The 21,224-nt window shown below is 43.1% G+C and overlaps 1 protein-coding gene across 1 annotated transcript in view; it reads left to right on the top strand.

The window, feature by feature from the left end:
- Positions 1-21,157, top strand: part of wdr70 (WD repeat domain 70) — a 21,871-nt gene extending 714 nt beyond the window's left edge. Inside the window, exons 2-19 of the mRNA XM_088391493.1 lie at positions 203-287; positions 817-870; positions 944-1,027; positions 1,090-1,180; positions 1,325-1,511; positions 1,831-1,890; positions 1,965-2,098; positions 2,936-3,089; positions 4,039-4,115; positions 7,927-8,101; positions 13,220-13,319; positions 13,400-13,484; positions 13,566-13,704; positions 18,221-18,321; positions 18,401-18,480; positions 19,568-19,684; positions 20,139-20,301; positions 20,833-21,157. Of these exons, the coding sequence (XP_088247619.1) occupies positions 266-287; positions 817-870; positions 944-1,027; positions 1,090-1,180; positions 1,325-1,511; positions 1,831-1,890; positions 1,965-2,098; positions 2,936-3,089; positions 4,039-4,115; positions 7,927-8,101; positions 13,220-13,319; positions 13,400-13,484; positions 13,566-13,704; positions 18,221-18,321; positions 18,401-18,480; positions 19,568-19,684; positions 20,139-20,301; positions 20,833-20,920 (1,911 nt within the window). The 5' untranslated portion in view covers positions 203-265 and the 3' untranslated portion in view covers positions 20,921-21,157. The remainder of the gene's footprint in view (positions 1-202; positions 288-816; positions 871-943; positions 1,028-1,089; positions 1,181-1,324; positions 1,512-1,830; positions 1,891-1,964; positions 2,099-2,935; positions 3,090-4,038; positions 4,116-7,926; positions 8,102-13,219; positions 13,320-13,399; positions 13,485-13,565; positions 13,705-18,220; positions 18,322-18,400; positions 18,481-19,567; positions 19,685-20,138; positions 20,302-20,832) is intronic.
- The last annotated feature ends 67 nt before the right edge of the window (positions 21,158-21,224 follow it).

The raw sequence follows: 21,224 nt of genomic DNA, 5'->3' as shown, positions 1-21,224 counted from the left end.
CAGTTACCTTTTGAATGAAAACTCAGTAACTAAATTGAAAATATTTTTCAAAATTAAATACAGTAAGTGATTCTGATCAAATGTTATACTGTATTATTATTGTTTTAAACTAGTTAAAATTGTATTAAAAACAGTAATACATTGAAAAAACACTTTGGTTTATACTCGTTGTTTAATATCCCAAACGTTTATGAAACACTAGGGGGCACTGTTGCTTTATTGACACGAGAAGCAACTCCGCAAAAGAAGAATCTCCGGTTTCAACATGGATTCTAACAACACCGAAGGTACTCACTTTGGCTCTTATTTGTTGTTTACAGTCCATATAAATTATAATTGGGAGCTTCATGTAACTCCCCGTTAATAAAACTTGCTTACGTTTATATCCTGTCATTGTACAAGACTGCATACGCGAAATAAAATGGCGCTTTCGAACGATTTTAGCCCTTATTGTGTTAGCTTAGCAACCGTTTTCCTCAAACTATCTGGCGCTTTTTTTTATTCAACTCAACCGGTCTGCAGCAGCAAACATGACATAAGTTGTGTATTTAACAGTTAAAAATCGCAAGAATAAATAGCTGGATAGCCTGAGAGTCTTGTTAAAATTATAGTGGAACAAAAGTACGAATATTAGGATGTCATTTAAGCTAGCGTGGTTAGTCGTGGTTGCCAGGTGTTCATTATTTACTATGCTTACTTGTATCATGGTGTAATAAATTTTCTACACCCAATATTACAATATTTACAATGTATGAAATGTCTCACTTTTATCCATCATAGTTCTGTTAAAAGTTCAGTTACAATTTTAATTCCCAGACAACATGAACAACGATGGGGACATCTCATCTGTTATGGGATTCTCTGGTTTTGGTACGTATGACATGGGGGTTGGGGGGGAGTGCTTAAACTGCTTTTTAAATGTTTTTAAATGTGCCTCCACTAGGAAAGAAGGCCCGCACGTTTGACCTGGACGCCATTTTTGAACAGACCCGGCGAACGGCCATCCAGAGGAGTCGCCAAGTGTTAGGTGACTATAATAAACCCATACGCTTGTCTGGCTATATTTCAACTTAACATTCTTTTGTTCAGATGACAGGGAGAAGGAAATGGAAACACAAGAGAAAAGCTCAACATCAGTCCACATGCAGAAAAATGAAGCAAAGGCAGCAGCCACTTCCAGGTAACCCTTTTGCATTCACCATTTCAATTCAGATTTTAAATTAAGCTTTCAAGACTGAATTAGGCCTTCAATATATGTTTTCAAGCCTGGTTTATAGTTTCAAACTAGGTCTTCAACCCTGACTGTGTTGTTAAATGTTTACAGAAAACAGGACATGGACAGCGGTTCAGACTCCGAACCTATTGGCCCTCCACACCCTCAAAAAGACGAGGATGATGATGATGAAGTGGGACCCCCACTTCCTCCAGGTTACAGAGATGGTGCCACTCAAAGCGACAGTGACGACGAAGATGAGGAGCAAGATGATGATGATGACGACGACGATGATGATGTATGTGACACGTGCACGATGTCTTAAAAAGTGATAGTAATGCCTCCAGATTGTGTGCTGTTGTTTTAAGGTGTCTCCACAAGATGGCAGCACCATAAAACGACACCAAGTGTGTCTAAGTACAATTAAGATGACTGGAAAGAATACTAAAAGATATACTATTTAATTATAATATAAGAGATTGGTGTGAATTCTTTCCCCAAAATCAGGTTTGTTTGTTGTTGATTTTTTAAAAAATATTTGAAAAAAGATATTTTAACCAACAGTTAAGTTATCTAAAGTAACTAATCCACAACTACGTTCCTCTGTCCTGCCTCAGAATCCTCTCAAGAAGATCCCGGACACTCACGAGATCACCCTGCAGCACGGCACCAAGACGGTACCCACCACCATCTTCCAACATAATCTCCATTTGTAAATTACATTTGACCTTCCTTCCATGCGTTTTCTCAGGTGTCCGCTATGGCTTTGGACCCGTCGGGCGCCCGCCTGGTGACGGGCGGTTACGATTTTGATGTGCGCTTCTGGGATTTTGCTGGCATGGACCGGGCTCTGCAGGCCTTCCGTTCCCTGCAGCCATGTGACTGGTGAGTCCACTTTTCTGTGAAGCATACTTAAAACATTCGTAAAATAAAATTGATTCGATACACAACTAAATTAAGCTTGGTCACAGGACAAATTCAAGTCGTACGTCAAAGTAGCGTATGACTTTTACTCTTTTACTCCCCAAAACTGCCGAGAAGCTCTGACCCATGTGCGTGTCCAGCCACATCCACAGCATCCATGCACACACATTTGTTTATCCTCCAAGCAGATGGTAGTGGATGTTTGTTTGCGTGTTTACGCCGTGATTCACCGGCACAAAAAAAAAAAAAAAAAATGAAAGGTCCAAATGGTATTTGTTGTTTCCAGAGCTGGAGCAGGCCTCCCCGATTTGTACCCGAACGCAACATTTAAGTTGATTACATCTCTCTCCGGGAGCTTCTGTGCTTCCGACTCCACAGATGTTTCAGACCCAAAGATTTAGCGTTTGAGCCTCAATTTCATTCTGCCTTTGAACTTTTTTGACGCTGCGCAGCCGATATGTTGATGCTCCGTTCCGCGTCCCGCTGTGTTAATGCTATTTGATCGTGACCTAAATTGCTAATCTCATTCGGGTTAAGTGGTGCCCACTTGGCTCGCATGCACTGGCGTGCTCTTGCGTGCAACTTTGGACTGGGTGGTATGGCCTTGAAATAAAATCTCTATTTTCACCCCAAAATTTTTTTTTCCATATCCCCCACTAGAAACGCAAATGAAGGTATTGAACTTTAAAAGTAAGATATAACTGAACTGCACTTGTGCTGTGATTCTTTCACATACCACTAGTGGCTGAATTGAGGTCTAATGAGATTGTGCTGATGGGTTTCCGGTGTCTCATGAAGTCATCAGATCCGAGCGTTGCAGTACAGCATCACCGGGGACCGCATCCTGGTGGTGTCGGGAAACGCACAGGCCAAAGTCTTAGACCGTGACGGCTTCAATGTGATGGAGTGCATCAAGGGAGACCAGTACATCGTCGATATGGTCAACACCAAGGTACCACTTTTGATTCAATAACCCAAGTTAGGAGTCTTTGCTGTGTTACTGCGACCGAGAACAACCTGGACGTATTTTGCTGTGTTGTTGGGTTGGGGGGGGAAACCATGCCAATGCATAAATGTAGCAAGGTGGACCCAGGAGCGAGTGCTTTGTTGTTATTGTGTGCAAAACGTAATGCTTTACACTTGGCGAGAGGAGTCAACAGCGGATCAATTACATAAAGATGTTTGGGCTTTACTGTGTTTAAACGAGTCGATTGTTGGTTACTAGGCTAATGTTCTCCACAAACGGTTGGTACCCCCCCATGTAGTTTTATTGAAAGAACCTGAAAGTGATCTGAAAATAATTGACAATTTATTTGATGACATAAGTATCAAAAGTCATTTTCTCACATTAAAGGTACTTGAGAATTGGGAGTATTTTTTAATGACTAATTAACATTTTTATTTACTTTTATCAATTTACTAATATTGGCCGATTAATCGGATGGGCCTTACTGCATTGATTTGTTATGGAGCCACTCGAGCAAAATCTCAACACATCACCTGCACCTCAATGAAGAAAAAAAATATCACTTGCCTCTTCCTCGCACACTGAAACGCTTCTCTCTGTCGGTGGGTGGGTTGGGGCCAAAGGGGCTACCCTTCTGTTATTCCACTTTGAGCCATTTGTTATGAGGAATTCCCGCAGAGGAAGCAGCGAAAAGAGGTCACGCCACACTTTACTTACACGTTTTTTTTCTTTTTTTTTTTTTTACAGCCAATTTGGTCGTTAATCTTGCAGAATTCCTAACGGACGTGTGTTTTAAATAGCCTGCAGGTACATTAAACTTAAGCGTAGCTCAGGACTAGACACAACTAAGTTATGCACTTTCACACCCTGTGTAGCTTCTCAGACATTTCCAGATACAAATGTTTTTTTTTTTCCTCTCCCTTGCTCTCATCAGGGCCACACGGCGATGCTCAACGACGGCAGCTGGCATCCCAAAATAAAAGAGGAATTCATGACATGCTCCAATGACGGGTAAGCCTCCATGCCATTTTTTTTTTTTAAGTGCCCCATTAAGGACTCTTCTGCTCCCAAAATCTCCTTACCTGACAGCAACACTGCAAGGGGAATTTTTTCTTTGCCGCCAGCAGGGAGTCCTCTAATCCAGAATATACCACTTCACTGTACATACATGCATTAAACAAAATCAGTTTAATCTTGCATAATATATCCCCTTTAAGAATGCGAGTTGGGACAAGACAGCATTGAGTCTGAGTGTGACAAGCAGCAGTGTCGAAACTCACCGCGGTGGTTATTAATTAGAAACAGGAAAGGCCTCTGCCCGCGCTCATTCGAGGCACGACAACCCTCCCAGATTTGTTTATTTAGTTCTCGTTGAGGCTCTGGAAATCCTCCCCTGGCACGTTAGCAGCGGTCGAGCATAAAAGGGGGTTACATACAGGGGAGAGGCCACAGGTGCAGCTTGGGTCGACATAGTGATTCGAGTAGGGGTTGGTGATGGAAAAGTGTGTTAGCATCTCATCACCACTTCCCACATCTTCATATTAATGCAACAGGTGGCGAACATAGCTTCAAAATGGGTTTCTCCATATTATGTAGGCTTTGTTTGAATTTTTTTTTATTGTTGGGTTATACATATATTTGCAACACCACCTTTGAAATTAACATTTCCTTCTAATAAAAGTTGGAAAAAACTTCGGAGATCGGTTTTGGTTGGATATGTTTATCATAGCAGAAAAGTCTCGAATACCTATGCCCTAAATTGAAATGTAAGTCAGCCATTTTTGTTTGCAGCAGCCATTTTGTGAGATCCAAATTATGATAGAGGTTAAAAAATGGGGTATATAATGTTCGATTCTTCATTCTTGGGATATTTTGATAAAAACAAATCACAGTGCAGACCTCGAACACACCTGCAAAACTGCACTTCTATCGTCAATGAATCCTTCGAGGACAAAGAACCAAGATGCTATTGAACGTATGGATGCTATTGTCCATGGCTGCCATTAGTAGGCCTTTATTTTTTCCCAACGGACCTTGGTCAGCCAACTGTACCAGTGGGTGTTTGCAACAACCTTCTATGTGCTTTAAAAATTCATTCTGACACCATTCTGTCTTTGCTGCAATGCTAGAGCCTCTTTTGTTGTTTATTTCAATAGCTTTTTAAGCGTGACCACTGGACCGCCCAAACCCTTTTAATTAAAGCTCCCCTTGCCCCCCCACTCGCATTCATAGCAGGTGTGACCCCGGCTACTCGGAAATCGAGCATTTTCTTCTGGAAGGAAGTAGTGACAGTGGGTGGTAGCGTTTGTCTTGCAATTATTGTTTAAATCAAAGCGATAGCATCTATAAAGAGTCGCGGAATTGAAAAGACTGAAAAGACAAGCCTGCTCCCAAAACCATTTGTGGATCTTGTCACATGGTTGAACAAACGTTTGATTGCGAACAACCTTCATGTATTTATAGAAACATCTGTAACAAGATAGACGTGTAGTCCTTGTATGTTATTTCTTCGTGCCCCAGGTGAACATACTCACGCAGCCAAGAGGGAGTCAAGCGAAGATAGGGCGAACGGGCACTAGCTAATGGAACCCACATGTCACACACACACATTTCACACCCGCAAACACATACAATTTGAGGAATGTTTCCGAAGATTCCCGTCATTCTAGCCTGCTTACAAGGCAGCAGCTGGATTTTAACACGAGGCCGAGATTCACCAGGACAACATTCAACTTTAGAGGTCCAAGCTATTTACAAAACAGTTTGTTTCATTACGGTGTGTCTTTTGGGTTTTGAGATCAAGCTTTCTGAACTGAAAGAAAGTAATCCATTAACGGTATGTCGCTGTGATTCAGTCTGAACGTCAGGTTCATCTACAGTCCAGTGCTTCTCGGTTGATGGTTCGCTATACATTGCTAGTCTTCCATGTCCATCCTGACAACACTCACATGCCAAACACCATCAAGATGGGAATTTGTCCTTATTTAGTTTTTTTTAACCCCTAAAACCGCTGTGACTTTTCTGAGTTCCTATAACATTGCTTGGACCATAGTAGATTTTCTCTAGCTTTCTTGCTTGAGCACCTCCTAAATCCTCCCCACTTTACTTTGCCCGCTTGTGATGGAGTATGGACAAGCCTCAAATATCCCTCCTAATCCCCCATTCCCAAAACACAGCCCCGGTCAGACACCCTGCCATTACACAGCACACCCAGTCACCAGAACGTGACCAATGAATAACCCTCGTACGACCCGTGCGCACTTATCTCGACATCGAAGAAAGTGTTTGGGGTCAGTATCGCCCGGTCTGTAACCTGATGGACAGATAAAATCTGGGAGGCCAGTGGGGGAACTGTCTCTTCTCCGTTGATGTGTGAACCGCTGGTCTACCTCATAAAGTGCCCACGCATGGCTGGAGATGTATGGTCCTCATTTTATTACATTCACTGAAGCCTTTGTGTTGAGGGAACGGGGAGAAACAGGGGGACTGCTGACTGAACGGAAAACAAGGGCGCAGGGATAAGGAACGGGACCAAAATGTTTTTGCTGGCTTCTACATACTATGTATGACTTGGTGTTACTTTTCCATAACAAGCCACATTCTTCAGTGTCTCAAAAAGATGTCTCACTTTTGAGGGAAGTGGCCATTGTGGTTAGAGTGTCAAGAGCAGATTGCTGCAGAGATAGAGAGAGACTGGAAGAGACACAAGAAGTAGACATTGAAATTTTTATGGATCAACTTCTTACTTTATAAAACCATAAATACCCAACAGTATTCCGAGCATTTTTTGTTTTAACCCAGAAAAAGTTGTTCGTCCGTGGTAGTTTGTAATGTTCGTTACTGCCACCCACAGGACTGGAGTGGAACATCACTGTTTCGCTTGTGAGATTTTTTTTCAATGAATCAGACGGACATGTTTAGGATTGTTCCACCTTGGTGGAGGCCTGAGTGCTGTTCTCGTTCGCCTCGTTAACTCTTTTTTGCTTTGTGTTGATTCAAACACGACGATGGATCAAACAGAGTTTTCGTTGACCCTTGCCAGCTCTTACTCAAGCCGTAAGTCTTGAGCTGGCATTTGTGTCACATTGTTAGACTTTGTCCAAACACGGGCTCGAGAGTGTATGTCTGCGACGTTCTCGGCGGCAGCGGAGGAGGAATTCTGTTAGTAGTAGCAGCCCCAACTGTGTGTTTATGCACCTCGGCCTGACCTCATGACCTGAACGGTCCCAGTGTTCACTGCAGGACATGGTGGGTTGTAGAAACATTTGGAGTCTTGTTCCCTGCTCAGTCTTTGAATAGGCAAAATGTAGACTAGAGACAGTCAAGGTATGTTGAGGTACGGTCTTCTATTTATTTATTTTTTTTACAAGATAATATTTTGATCATATGGTGTTTTTAACTGCTTAGAATGGCTTTCAAATGATTTTCTGTAGAATGGATCAAGATTACTTTAAATGGTTCTTCATCAAGACTTCGTAGTATTCAGTTAATTTATTATTCAGTTTTGACGACTATCTCACCACGTCCTAACGCTAGAATCCAATGTGTTCTACGTGTTGTGTGTGTGGTGCTCAGCAGATGTTGGGGAACATTTGGGTTTCATGGCAGCTTCAGGCCCACCAGCCTGATCAACCTCGCCTACAACCTTTGAGATTTTGTTTCCCTAACCACATGTTCATGCTCATTGTATCTCTTTAGTATTTTAATTTATCACCACAGGGATGTCTCTAATGACCTCACATGTTTGAACCGGTATCTTCTTTACGACTTGATTCATGCCGTTGGATCGAAGATCAATGACATTCCCGTTTCCTTTCCGCAGCACCGTGCGAACGTGGGATGTAACGACGGAAAAGAATCACAAGTCCGTGTTCAAACCTCGCTCAGCCCAAGGGAAGAAGGTCACCCCCACCTGCTGCACCTACAGCCGTGACGGAAAGCTCATAGCGGCCGGCTGCCAGGACGGAACCATTCAGATCTGGGACAGAAACCTCAGTGTGAGTATTAAACTTCTTTCACTTCTACAGTATGTGCTCAGAAATTCATACAGTGTATGGAACCCGCGATTAAAATGCATTCACTGTCGGGTTTAAATCTGGGGATGGACTTGGCCTAAGTTTATTGCAGCCATTTTGTCATTTGTCTATTTTAGGGGTTTCTCTCTTGAGTCTCCTCTTTAGCAGGTGAACTATATCCTCTATAGGGTTTAAGTCCGAGTCGGATTTCGCCCAATTGTCTTTTCGCCTCATTTTTTTGTTTGCCTTCGGGGGTTGCTCCTCTTAGTCTTAGTCTTAGGCTCCTCAAAACATAAACCCGGGACTCCATGTACAGTTTGTTTTCTTACAGAGGTCACACAGTGGTCAGGTTTCTGGTCTGCTTTAAAATGCTTTGGTCCAAAACTGAAGATGAGAATTTATTGAATGGACCACAACCAGGCTTGGATCAGAGTTTGTTTTTATTCTCTCCGCTGTGCAGCTGCGCTTAAGCACTGCAGTGCTTTGGATAAAATGCCAACAATGACATCACCATCATGTTTAAGATGGTTCTGGTGTCATGCTTGTGTTGTTACTGTCTTTTAATTCATTTATGTAATTCATAAAAAAAAATTTCAACAAATATTAAACTCTTCCCATCCAGTTTTAATTTCTTAGAAATGACCCCAAAACAGAAAACTCTGAGCTCTCATCCAAGCCTTCTGAAACATCATCTGGGATTCATAGAAAAGATGTCGGCCTGTCCATCCAAGCAGATGTTCGTTGTCAGGGTATGTCACCTGCTGGCGCTCCGAGAGGCAAAGCCAGAGGTCAAGCCCGGAGTCATTAGGATTAATCATTGGGGCACCGCCGACGTCTGTGCCAAATTTCTTGATGCTCCCTCCTACAGTTGTTTAGATGTTTCATGTCTGGGCTGCACGGCGTATCGCAGGGGCCCTCACTCACTTCACTGACTCACTGCAGTTTCTGCTTTAAAAAGTATAAAAAAAAAAAAACTAAATAGTTATGTAAGTGGCTCTGACTTGCTTTTTTAGTTGAGAAGCATGCAAGTCAATGAAAGGCACAATCAACATTTCCCTCTTTACATTTTCCACTATTAAAGCCCAATTAGAGATTGCATTCCTTAAGAATGTTGAAGTCATTGGTTGATTTTGGCGTTGTTGCTCATTGGATTATTTCACATCCTCACGCCAGCCAAAACCTCCTCCAGTACTTATCAGCAACCATTAAAATAACAAGCAATCAATGCGGACAACGTTGGCCGCTTCTGTTATTTCATACAAAAACGGCGACGGTTAAACCGTAGCTAGCGAGTCGGAACGGCTCAATTAGAGCGAGGGGCTAATCCAGATTAGTCGAATGGGAAGTAGGCTACACCGTAATGAGTCATTCAAGTCAATTCTAATCAGATAACAATGTGCGGTAGTTTTCGTCCTGATTGGCTGTGCTTTCATTAGTCTCAATTGTAAAGATTTCGTTCCTCATTCCACTGGCGGAGTTGCTCGGAGCAGCACACTCCTGAGAGATTGGATTAAAGCGCTCAAAATTTACGAGCGCTCCTTGTCCAAGCTAAATATTTACCGTGCGTCCCATAGCAGCTCACAATAGTCATGTCTGTTCCCTGACCACTGGAGCCTGCCCCCTGTCTGAATGGCTCAAGAATTCTTCGCCCGTGCCCTCTGCCCTAATCAGGAACCTGACTTGAATTCAGCCACGAGCCTAAAAAGGAGTCGACCTTGTTCTTTTATTGCCGCTGCCCTCCCCCCTTTGTCTGTCTGTCTCCTGTATTACTCATGGTCAGACTATGCAGGGCAGATCAATCACGATCAATCATGTGCATCACCTTGATGTGGAGCTGCGCTATTGGGGGTGACATGGGCTTGATTAATCTTACCATCGCCAGTCAAGTCGGTCCTCCCGGTGAACTCCCATAGAGAGTAATTGCTCGCCCTCAATCGGGTCGGGCTGAATCAGAAGAAACAGTTCTCTTGATACTTGGTGCGTGGAGGGTGCGGGCCTTGGTTCCAAAACATTACCCCAGAGATCGGTGGAATGCGGTGAGGTCATCGATGGGCTTAGATATTTCCACATTTCAAACGAAGGACCCCAAAGGAGCTGGTCTTGAAGACGCAATGTTGAAATGTACTGTTTTTACAGAGAAATTGATTTGGACTGAAAAATAATCATATCAAAGCCTCAAGGTGAGCAGAACTGTGTTGGCTCTACAAGTTGTCAACATCAGAATCGGTGGATATTTATGTATCTGTAGAAATCTGCACGCGCAGAGATTCATAAAAGATGAAGCTACGCGAGCGCCGCCGTCCTTTTTAGGTCCAACGAAAATGTTTAGAAAACTATCACAACATAGACGCGTAACTAAAGACTACTTGATGAGTTATGAGCTTCGAAATTTTTGGATCGATAACAAAACATTTGTCGGGCTTCTTGCCGCCTGTCGTCAACCAATCAGCGTTCCGATCTGATCTTCGACTTGGAACGTACCTTACCCCTGGAAAGTACCAAAACGGTTCTGGTTGGAAGATTTGTCAAGAATTCTCTCTTGCCGAGCGTGTTGCCGATGCAGTAACTTAAAGCGAACACACTGACTGCATATGTGGGCGCTGTGATACTTCAACACACACTCATGCTTGGACGCTGCCTCTCTATCACCACTTGCTGACTTCCATGAAAGATCCGAGCAGCTGTCCCGGCCCGCGGTTTGGCCACTTGATCCCCATAAAATAACAAAGGTCAGCATGAGATGTCATTACTGGCTGCACAGTGGCCGTCGTCGAATGCTTCTTAGGTGTGCGCTTGTAAAGGTTTTGATGTGGTGGCGGCAGGGAGGGAGGGGGGGAGCAAGTGGCGGAGGGGGAGGGGGGAGGTATTCATATAATGATACTCGGATAACTTGGCAAGAACAGTTGGCCTCGGCGGTCGACCGGGTATCACTACTGAAACCCGACGCACTGTTCCCTCCGCGATTTATCAACTCTCGCCGTTCGACATGCTTAGATGATGAAAGGCCCCCACAAAAACTCCCTAAATGAGTTTTCTCCTTTTTAAAAACATCAAGCCTGCAATTGAAGATTATTTTAATAATCTGGTTTGTTAATTGATCAATGAATCGGATTTTAAAAATTCAAATCCTTTAAAAAAAAAAACAGGACATTTCAAAAAACATACATGATTTGATAAAATGAGTAAATGACCAGTTTGCTCGATTAAATGTCTGAAAGTTGACAAATGTTGATAGTTATAAAGATATTTGTTTCGATTAAACACAAAGATAATCAGTCCGCTTTCATGAAGGACTACAGAAATCCATTTGAAATGAAGGACTTGGTTCACCGAGCTTGTCACACGGTCCCGAACGGCGAGGGCTCCGGTTTCATGAGCGACCGTGTAGCTTATCACAGGAAGCAAATGCCCCGGCATCCAGCGAAGCCGGCCAACATCGGCATAGTAAATAAACACTCCGCATTTTCACAACAACAGTATAGGAGCTCGAAATAGCCGCAGCAGGGTGTATGTAACTGCCCATCACTGGCCAAACTTTGATTGACAGCCGTTATTACCCGGCTTGACTTTATTACACGCCTCTCAATGAGTTTATTAAGGCCAATTAATCGGAAAAGAGTGTGAGCTAGCCCAGCTGACGTTGGGTGACGGAGAAAAATCTCCACCGAGTATCATTCCACTCATACCTTCTGTTCAGATTTGTACAATTTACGAACACCAGTTTGGATTTATCTGCCACCCGAGTGCATATCTTGAACATTTCAACAGATGTAGACGAAAAGCTTTTCCGAGGCCGCAAAACACGCGGCAAACTTAGCGCTACCGTGCACGAGGCTACCACATAAAAGGAGGCAGAAACGCAGCGGGTACTAACCGCAGATGGGATTCATTTTAGCAAGAAAACCATCAAATCAAAAAAAAAAAAAATGATGAAAGGTTCTCATAACTTACAGGTTGAACACGGAAAAAAAACAGTGCCTGTGGAGAACACGAGATTTTGAAAACTTTATGTATAAATAATAAAGCATTTGGACAGTTGCGTGAAATATCACAGCTTGGCAGCGTATCTATGGCAAAACATCTCCATATGCCTTATGTACAAATACTTTTTGGAAAAATATATATCGGAGTATCAAAACTGGTATCAAAAGATGCACCTTGGAGAAGATACGGACAGTCGAATAAAGTTCGCTTTAAGACGAGAAACCGTCATTTCATCATGTTAAACTGACCCCTTGACCTTTATACCGGCGTATGCAAAAGAGGCAGTAGATAATGAGCGATTTAAAAAAAAAAATGGAAAGTCTGAGTCTGTGGTAAGACAAGTAAAATGATGACAGGGAAAATCAAATCTTGTCCAAGGCCAAGCCTCTAAAAAAAAAAGTGGAATCCTGGTTATCTACAGTTCAAGGTGACACGGTTATCTTTTTTTGTTTCGCTTAATAACCTCACTCCATTTACTTTGCAAGTGACCTCAATTCCCTCCAGTATCATGAGGGCACATCACTCTTTCACCTCACACTCGCCACACCAGCGTTTCTCTATTCTTCTCTATCTTATCGCTCGCAGGCACACTTAAAATTCCTTATCCGCATTTCCAAGACAAAAAGCTCATATTGCTCCATTTTCTTTTCACTCGTTTATTTGCATTGCGCTTAGAATTAATGAAATTGGAGCGGTATAAACCGAGGTTATGTTTGTTTGGGTGTTAGCAAGTCCGCTTGCCTAGCTTATTGCTTCACAGGCAGCTTTTAATGATCGATCGCTGTTATCTGCCTCCGATGAGGAGAGGAGGGCCCGACAATTCTTCCAGGTTTTTTTTTTCCCCAGACGTGTCTTCGTGTTAAAAAGAAGGCCGAAGTGTTTGTTTTGGTGTTATTAATGCACAATTTTACTGTACAAGACTTCAAAAGGACATCCGAGTTTTGTTGGACGGAGGATGTGAGCGAGTGCAGTATTATTTTTGCAATTCCAATTGATGAGGTAGTAGGCCCTGTTTACCTTCTTTACAGATATGAAAGAAGCAAACCAGGAAGAGCTTTTCGTATATTCTTATTCTGCTGCGTGTATTAATTATATGGATTTTTCTCATGATTCTAGGTGCACACCAAGTTCCACTGTCGACAAGCCCACACCCCAGGATCCGACATCTCCCGCATTGCCTTCTCCTACGACGGCACCGTTCTTGCATCACGTGGGGGTGAGAAGTTGAATTGTGGATAAACATTGACTTTCCTTGAAATTATTATTTTTTTATTCACCTGTTGTGTTGTCTCCTAGGCGATGACACACTGAAAATTTGGGATATTCGCAACTTCAAGAAGCCATTACACATGGCCACCGGCCTGACGAACTACTTTGCGATGTGAGTCGGCGCAATTCCAAAAATGTACCTCAGCACTGCCACAAGGCAACAATTTCATGTTTTTAATTTCTCCCTGAGCAGGACCGACTGCTGTTTTAGCCCAGACGACCAGCTCGTCGTAACTGGGACCTCAGTGAAGAAAGACGAGGGCAGCGGGAAGCTGGTCTTCTTTGACCGAGCCACCTTCCAACGGGTCTACGAGATAGAAGTCACCAATGCGGTAGGATCATCTTATCTTGTTGATAATGAACTCAAATTAAAAAGTCAAATCAAGCTCAATGAAAATAGTTAAAATCACTTTAAAGCTCCTAATTAGGTAGTTGAAAGTATTTTTTGCCATCATGAGAAAATATGAGATGGCGGAAGTGGAGCAAGTGAATGAGAAGCCATTTAAAATTGATTAAAAGAGCTGTGAATAATAATAAAAAATAAATACATTAGATATAAATGGAAAAAATACAAATAGTTTACTTCAAAATCCGTTTAAAAATATTAAATTAAAAAATAAGTTTTCCTAAGAATCCCAAATAAACCATTTTTTTAATTCAGCCCTGCTGTGAAATACGGAACGAAACAAAATATTTCGAGTATTACATCTCACCTTGCATCTCCTAAATGTCAGCTTGCATTGCAGAAGCCTCCATCATTCGTTATTATGGACGGTAAGTCGCAGTAATTCAAAGCAGTTGACCGTAAGCCACTCAGATGATTTAGCACACGGAATGAGTAATTCATCTCGCTGTCTGAGATGAAAGATTGACGGTGCCATGTAATGTTATTCACACATGGGCGCTCGAGGCGGCACGGGGGGAAACTTTTTAAAGCGGCAAGCTCGTCAAACTTGGAGAAAGTCAAGTAATCGGATCGTCTTGGATTGGATCCGTCTTGACGCACGCCGTTACCACGAAGCCCTGGCAAGACGGCTTTATTGACACTTTTTTATTCGAGGTGATGACTTTGAACGTTCAAATCCAATTATGTTAAGTCTCCATCAGCATGTAGTTCTTTGCGGTCGATCGTAGCTGGTAACTAGTCAAAACATGGACGTCTTACAAAATACCAAGTCAGAAGCACATTAATGTTGGCCATTGGATGAACTTGGCTGTGTAACATTAAAGAGAACATTCAAAGTGGACATTAAAGATGGCAGGAGATCATGAATTTGTCTATCTACTGTTTGTGGCCTTCTAAGATAGAAATTGTATCGGATCTCTTTGGATTGCGCAGGTGGCCTGTAGGTAAAAGTACACGTCGTTCATTGCACGCCGTTTGACTGACAGCCACCAATAAAAACTTGGGCGGCGCTGAGTTGTGGTTCTCAAGTGCCTCCTCCCGCCAAATGAGTCACAACAGTGGAACAAATCGAACAAAAAACGAGTTCACGCTTGAGCCCATCCAAGAACAACTGAGCCCGTCCAACAGCGGGAAACTCATCCAGATATCAAAAAAGTTGCCTTTATATCTCATTTATGTCTAAAAATGGCCTCACGTCAGGAAGAGAGAAGCATCATCAGTAGCAACCTCTTTTGTCTCATCTCATTAAAATAGCAATGTAATAAATAAATGCCACAACAGCCTTTTTGTCTGCCGACGCCCAACGCTGGCTGAAAAATTTTTACGAACACGGACGGGGACTGGAAAAGCCACAGCTGTGTTTCTTGTTTAGTGGCCGCTGAGTGGATCCAAATGTGCTTCTGACAGTTTGGAAGTCTCGCTAGCCAAAGCTCAGCAGCCTCAAGGGGAGCGACGGCGCTTGTGTCTGACTCGGCGTTAACTCACTTCCTGTCATGTGAGATTACATGAATGAAGGATAGAGTGTCATTCCTGAAGTCCTGCAAGACGTCAAAAATAAGAAAAAAGGCAACCGTGAACTAAAAAAAATGGCGTCTGAGCTATCAAATTGGACCCTTAAAAAATTTTGGCCATGAAAGTATTTCCGATCCATCGTAAGCATTCAATGCTCCGCAAATAATCGTAAATGTTGTAGTGATAGCCGGACAAAAGAAAGGATTATGAGCTCCTCTCGAGCTTTCACTATTCATAGGGCGGACGAAAGGCAGAAGTTCATATCAAAGCATCATTTTGTGGTGGGAAGCAGTCATGCGGGAAGGAGAAATTGCTCTTCCAACAAGTCGGCAGATTTTAGTGTTAGCGATATGATACTGAGCAGCTCAAGACATACGAGCAGAAACAGTTAGACTTGGTGGTGCCCGAAGTATTAGTCACAAAAAGAAAGTTGAATTCTGCTGGGCTTGAGTTGAGACTTTTTAAAAAAATTCCTGCTCAATAACAAATTTTCTTGTCACGGTACGTTTTTATCCATTTTCAATATGGCCCTAAGACTCATTTGTAGATTCCTGCCGCTTCTGTTAAAATAATCTGAGTCAAGAGGCTTGATGTATGTATCTGCGTAAACTCCCGTTCTCAGGAGGATGCCGGGCCGGGATGGAGCTCTGATGTTGTGTGGATTGTGACTGAGTCACAAGTGATTGGTGGCCCTTTTCATTTCGCTTCCTCCGCCCGCCCGGACTGCACTGCACTTAAATTCTTCGGCCGTGGGAGATAGCCGTGGCTGGCGTAAACATTGTAAATAGTTCTTTCATCAGGTTCACCAAGTGTACTCCTGCGTCATAAAAAAAAATCGAAAAAAAAAATCAGTTTGACAAAACCCGGCAGATCTACTACTAATATTTGGCTTATTGGTAACGTGACGACGAGTGAGTTGGAAGGAAATTACAAAGTACGTTCAAGACAACAGGTCGAAAAAGTCAATTGGACATGCCAGAAACAAAAAGTGACATGTAAATGCACTCAAGTGAGATTACAGTAATGGCCTCGTTTTATAAACAAGCGCTTCAGCCTTTCGACTTTCCACAAAAGAGGTGATCCTCTCTGCCAGCACATAAGCAAGCCGCACCTGTCTGCAGGCTGCGTTGTTTTTTTGACACTGCTCTGCGGTGGATATAAAAAGTCTACACACCCCTAATTCAAATGCCAGTTTTTGTAATATTAAAAAAAAATTAGACCAAGTTAAATTCTTTTCAGAACTTTTTTTCGTCACTAATCTGACCTGTAAAATTTGATTGGGAAACAAATATTTTTGTTTTCTGAGCAACTATAATTCTGAACAACTTTTTGGCCCCAGAGTAGAAGAGCGTGAGTGATTGATTATTCCACCGCACACGAAGAGGTCGGTGATTATTTGCAAACAGCGCAAATTCCCACCACGCAGAACTCGCTGCTGGGCCCAGAACAAGGACAGGTTTCCCCTTTTGGCCAGCAAGAGGATTTTTATTTTTTTGGGTCTGGCTGGAAATACCATCACTCGACAGCGGGTCAGTCGCACTGAACAACTTTGTGAAATCGAATCAAGTTAACGTGATTTTAATATGCAGCCTTCCTTTCATATTTTTGAACAAACACAAGCAATAAATTAATCCTCATTATAATGAACAGACCTTTCTTCATACATAAATGTTTTGGCATTCTCCGACATCGCAACCTCGATTTGAATTCGATTAATTGATTAGTCTCGACTCGACGTGACCTGAGATTTAGTAATTACCAATGTAACACAATGCTCACCTCAGATTGAACTCTGGGATTAGATTTATGTGTCGGGTTGATGCGTTATCAAATTGTCCTCATAATCCAGTCATCTAAAACCCAACTTTGAAGTAAATTTCCATTCATTCACAAAAAATAAATTCACACCAAAATTCCACTTGGCATTAATAACAATAGTGGTTTGTTAGATGTTTTTTTTTGTGCTTTGTTTTTTTTTTTTTTTTAGGACATGACATAATTTTAGTTATACAGAGAAGCTGGAATTATTTTTTAAGTTTTTTTTGTCTTCAAGAATATTCAATTTCCTTCTGCTTGCATCACATCCAGCCAGTTAAAGTGCACGCTTGACCAGATTAACCCCTCATCTCTCAGTTTGATCTGAACTCATTCACCCTGATCATCGTTTTTATTATACATTGAATACAACTGCTCAAATTGAAAGTCATCATTAAATGATCCTAATAATATCTAATATTAATGTGGAAGTTGTAGAAAATGAGTTATGATGAATGAGTGTGCGTGTAAGATTGACACTTTTTCCGCTGGTGTCCTGGTGGGAAGCCGAACAGCTGGACGCTAAGCAGCTTTCCACCCTCACCGAATCTGGACTACCCACCCCCCATCCCATCCCACACACGAGCGTCCAAGCCCACCGACCCACCCCCCACACTGCCCTCTGTTTGAGCTCACCTACAAATCTCAGTGGGTCGTCACACATGTTGATGGGCAAGTTCAGAACTCTCCCATTGATGCCTAAATCACATTTTGGGGATTTCCTTGTCCCTTTCAAATTGCACATACAAGCAACATGTTGCGTCATAGTCATTTCCAGTTGCAGGAAATCTTTTCCACTCTTCTGCCACTGTTCGTGTAGCCTCGCGCACATTTTACTTACACACAACTCCCTGGATGAATGTGGTCACATTTGCCTATTGGCACTGGGCCATCTGTCACACACACACTCACGCACGCGCACACACAGACGCACATGCCGAGGGATCCGGCCCCCTCATCCCCAACCACCAAATATAGTCAAGTAGAGCAGCACAGCACTCTGGGGCTCATCCCCACCGCTACCAACACCAACCTGCTCTCACACACTCTGCGCGAAAGGTATGATGAGCACCATGCGGCAAACAAATATGTATGTGTGTGTTCTGTCATGACAGAGTGCAGTGCGCTGCCTGTGGCACCCCAAGCTCAACCAGATCATGGTGGGAACCGGAAACGGGCTGGCCAAGGTCTACTATGACCCCATTAAGAGCCACAGGTATTTTCACACACACATTCTGATGTGTTCCAAGGAATCCATATTTTTGCTCAATGATTGATGTGCGTCTTCCGTCCAGGGGAGCTAAGCTCTGCGTGGTGAAGAGCAACATCAAACAGAAGCACGCCGAGGCGTTAACCCAGGAGTACGTTATCACACGTGAGTTTGAGCTAAGCCTTATTCGCTGTGAGATCCGATGTCACAAGAGAAAGTAGTCGTTATAATATTGCACCGAAAAATTCCAAGATTTTTTTTCCCACCATTACTGCCCTCCACAAATCAATAGATTTAAAAAAAAAAATTCGGAGTGGTAATTAAAAAAAAAGAACAACTGAATTAACATGGTTACACAACTACACACGAATAATTAGACAAAATGAATTTAGTTAAGAAATTACACACACCTGTTAACAACTGGTACTTGTTCATAATTAATCAATCAATCAAAACTTATTTAAATTAAACGCTATCACTAACTGCAATTTGAAATTTCCTCCATTAGCCCAATTCCATCTGAAGACTAGAGAAGATGATCTTTTAGTGATGAGCAGTATTCTTTTTTTTTTTTTTTTTTTGCTCTCAATGTCACAAGCATGATCACGGCATTGCATAATACAAAAATGGCTCCAATACTAGCTCCAAAGTTGTCCTTAAAAGACTGAGCCCGCAACCAGGAGGAAACCACGCGGCGTCCACGGCCTTCCATTAGCTGATGGAGCGTCCAGTCGCGCATGAGTAGCTGGCCATCCTCACGCCACGTGTCCCCTTAACACCCGATCACGCCAAGGACAAACGCCTTTCCTGACACCTATGGCGTGACGGGCCACTCACCCTCACACCAGACTGTCAGGACGATTTAGACTCTTTTGTTTGGGTCATGTGACGGCGGAGTGGAAGTGGAGTGGCGCTCTAAGTGACGCACTCGGTGCTCTGCCGCTGGAAAATTAGAGGGCCCATTGAGGAGAGAAGCGGGGGAATCTGTTAACGCTAACCTTTTTGCTAAATGTGGCGTGGCAAAGAATTAACAACGATGGAAAATCACTTCATCTGAGCCTCCGGACACACACACACACGAATCGTTCTGCGGCGTTAAGTGCTGGAGAGGCTTTTCTTCTTGATATCGCTCACTAAGGTGTGAAAGAACAACCCAAACATGGCGTAACCTCACAACGCTAATGAATGAATGAATTACGATGTTGAAATGAAAATCCAGCATTGTGATCATTTTTGTTGCTCTTCCCGCCAGCGCACGCCTTGCCCATGTTCAGAGAACCCCGGCAGAGGAGCACTCGCAAACAGCTGGAGAAGGACCGACTGGACCCCAAGAAGTCCCGCAAACCCGAGCCTCCCGTGTCTGGACCGGGTGAGGCCACTTTGTTTCTTTGTGCTGTGGACAAAATACTAAATATGTCGAAACTCGTACTTGGTTCCATCCCACCACTGATTGTGGATGTGTTGCTTTGAGCGTGTGCGTGCGCTACGGGCGTCCACCCAGCCACACGAGCGCCAAGGCAACTTTCTCCACGTCCAGCTGGCCCGTCAGCGCAGTGTTTTGTTTCACGCTCGCAGCCGTCTCCTGATGTTTCCACTGTGAACTGCAGCATTGCAAAGAGATATTTCAAGCACGCAAAAGCCACACATGCTATCCAAATGCTCGTAACTATGACAAAGCTTCAGCAAAATATTCTTTCATTGTTTTCAAACACAACTGAGGAATCTTTTTACAGCCATTTCAAGCAAAATGTGCCTTTTAAAAACCTAATTAAGTCATTTAATGTTCCCTTTTGTCTTCTCATTTTTGTTCTTTGTCGTTCCAGGCCGAGGCGGCAGAGTGGCGGCTCACGGCGGCACCCTGTCGTCGTTCATCGTGAAGAATATCGCCTTGGATAAGACGGACGACAGCAACGCTCGCGAGGCCATCCTGCGTCACGCCAAGGAAGCGTCCGAGAACCCGTACTGGGTGGCCCCGGCCTACAAGAAGTACGAGCATCCAATGTGTCCACGTGACGACTCGGGGTTTTTTCCTTCACACCTGGGCGACGTGTAAATGTTTAAAGAGCCGCGCTAGTTGCGCAGGTCCTCATTCAAACGTGATGGACGGCTTTAGATGGTTGGAACAGAAAGGACGCTGTTAGATGGCTATCGCACGCCAGAGGTGGAACATAGCTGCCAGGTCGCACGTCCTCATGTTTGCACTCCCGAGCAGAAGCAGGTGAGCTTGGAGCTAATGTGTAGAAACATTCCGAGTTGTCAAAACATGTGGCACTAGATTGATGGAACAGGAGATCAAAGTCATTCAGAACATTTGGAATACAATTTGGAGAAGTTCAACAAAGCGAGGTTCCCCATTTGAGGAAAGTTAGGGCTAGTCAGATAGGAGCCGCTGTTTTTTTTTTTGCCATTAAAGATCATTAGGCTGGAGCCACTTTATTTTCTATATTTGAATGAAAGGTTTAGTCTGAGCATAAACATCTTCATCCTGAAATCTGATTGGTTGTTTGGTGATTGCAGGACACAACCCAATCCTGTGTTCGCAGAGGACTCAGAGGAGGATGAGGAAGCCGAAAAGGAACCAGAATGGAAGAAGCGTAAAATCTGAAGATATAAGAGCTTCTTACATTCAGACTCTAAAGCGGACTCGAGGTTGCTTTACCTACAACACTTGCTCAAGGTCCAGAACGGAGGTACTGTCTGGGGTGTGCTTGTAGTTGGCAATCGTGGTCTCAGTGTAAGTAAAATGCCATTTTATGCTTCGAAAAACCAAACACTTACAATTTTGTCCTTCATTCTTTAGATTTTTAATAAATGGATCAGACAGACATGTCAAATATAATAATATATGAATTCATTTGACTCAACTCCATAAATCCCTGCAGACTTAGAGTGGAGTCTGGTCTAGTTAA

Source organism: Syngnathus floridae, chromosome 12 (genome assembly GCF_059516105.1).
Source record: "Syngnathus floridae isolate MCC-2025c chromosome 12, RoL_Sflo_1.0, whole genome shotgun sequence".
NCBI lineage: Eukaryota > Metazoa > Chordata > Actinopteri > Syngnathiformes > Syngnathidae > Syngnathus > Syngnathus floridae.
Note: the sequence above shows the minus strand (reverse complement) of the source record. Positions and strands in the feature narration are given on the sequence as shown.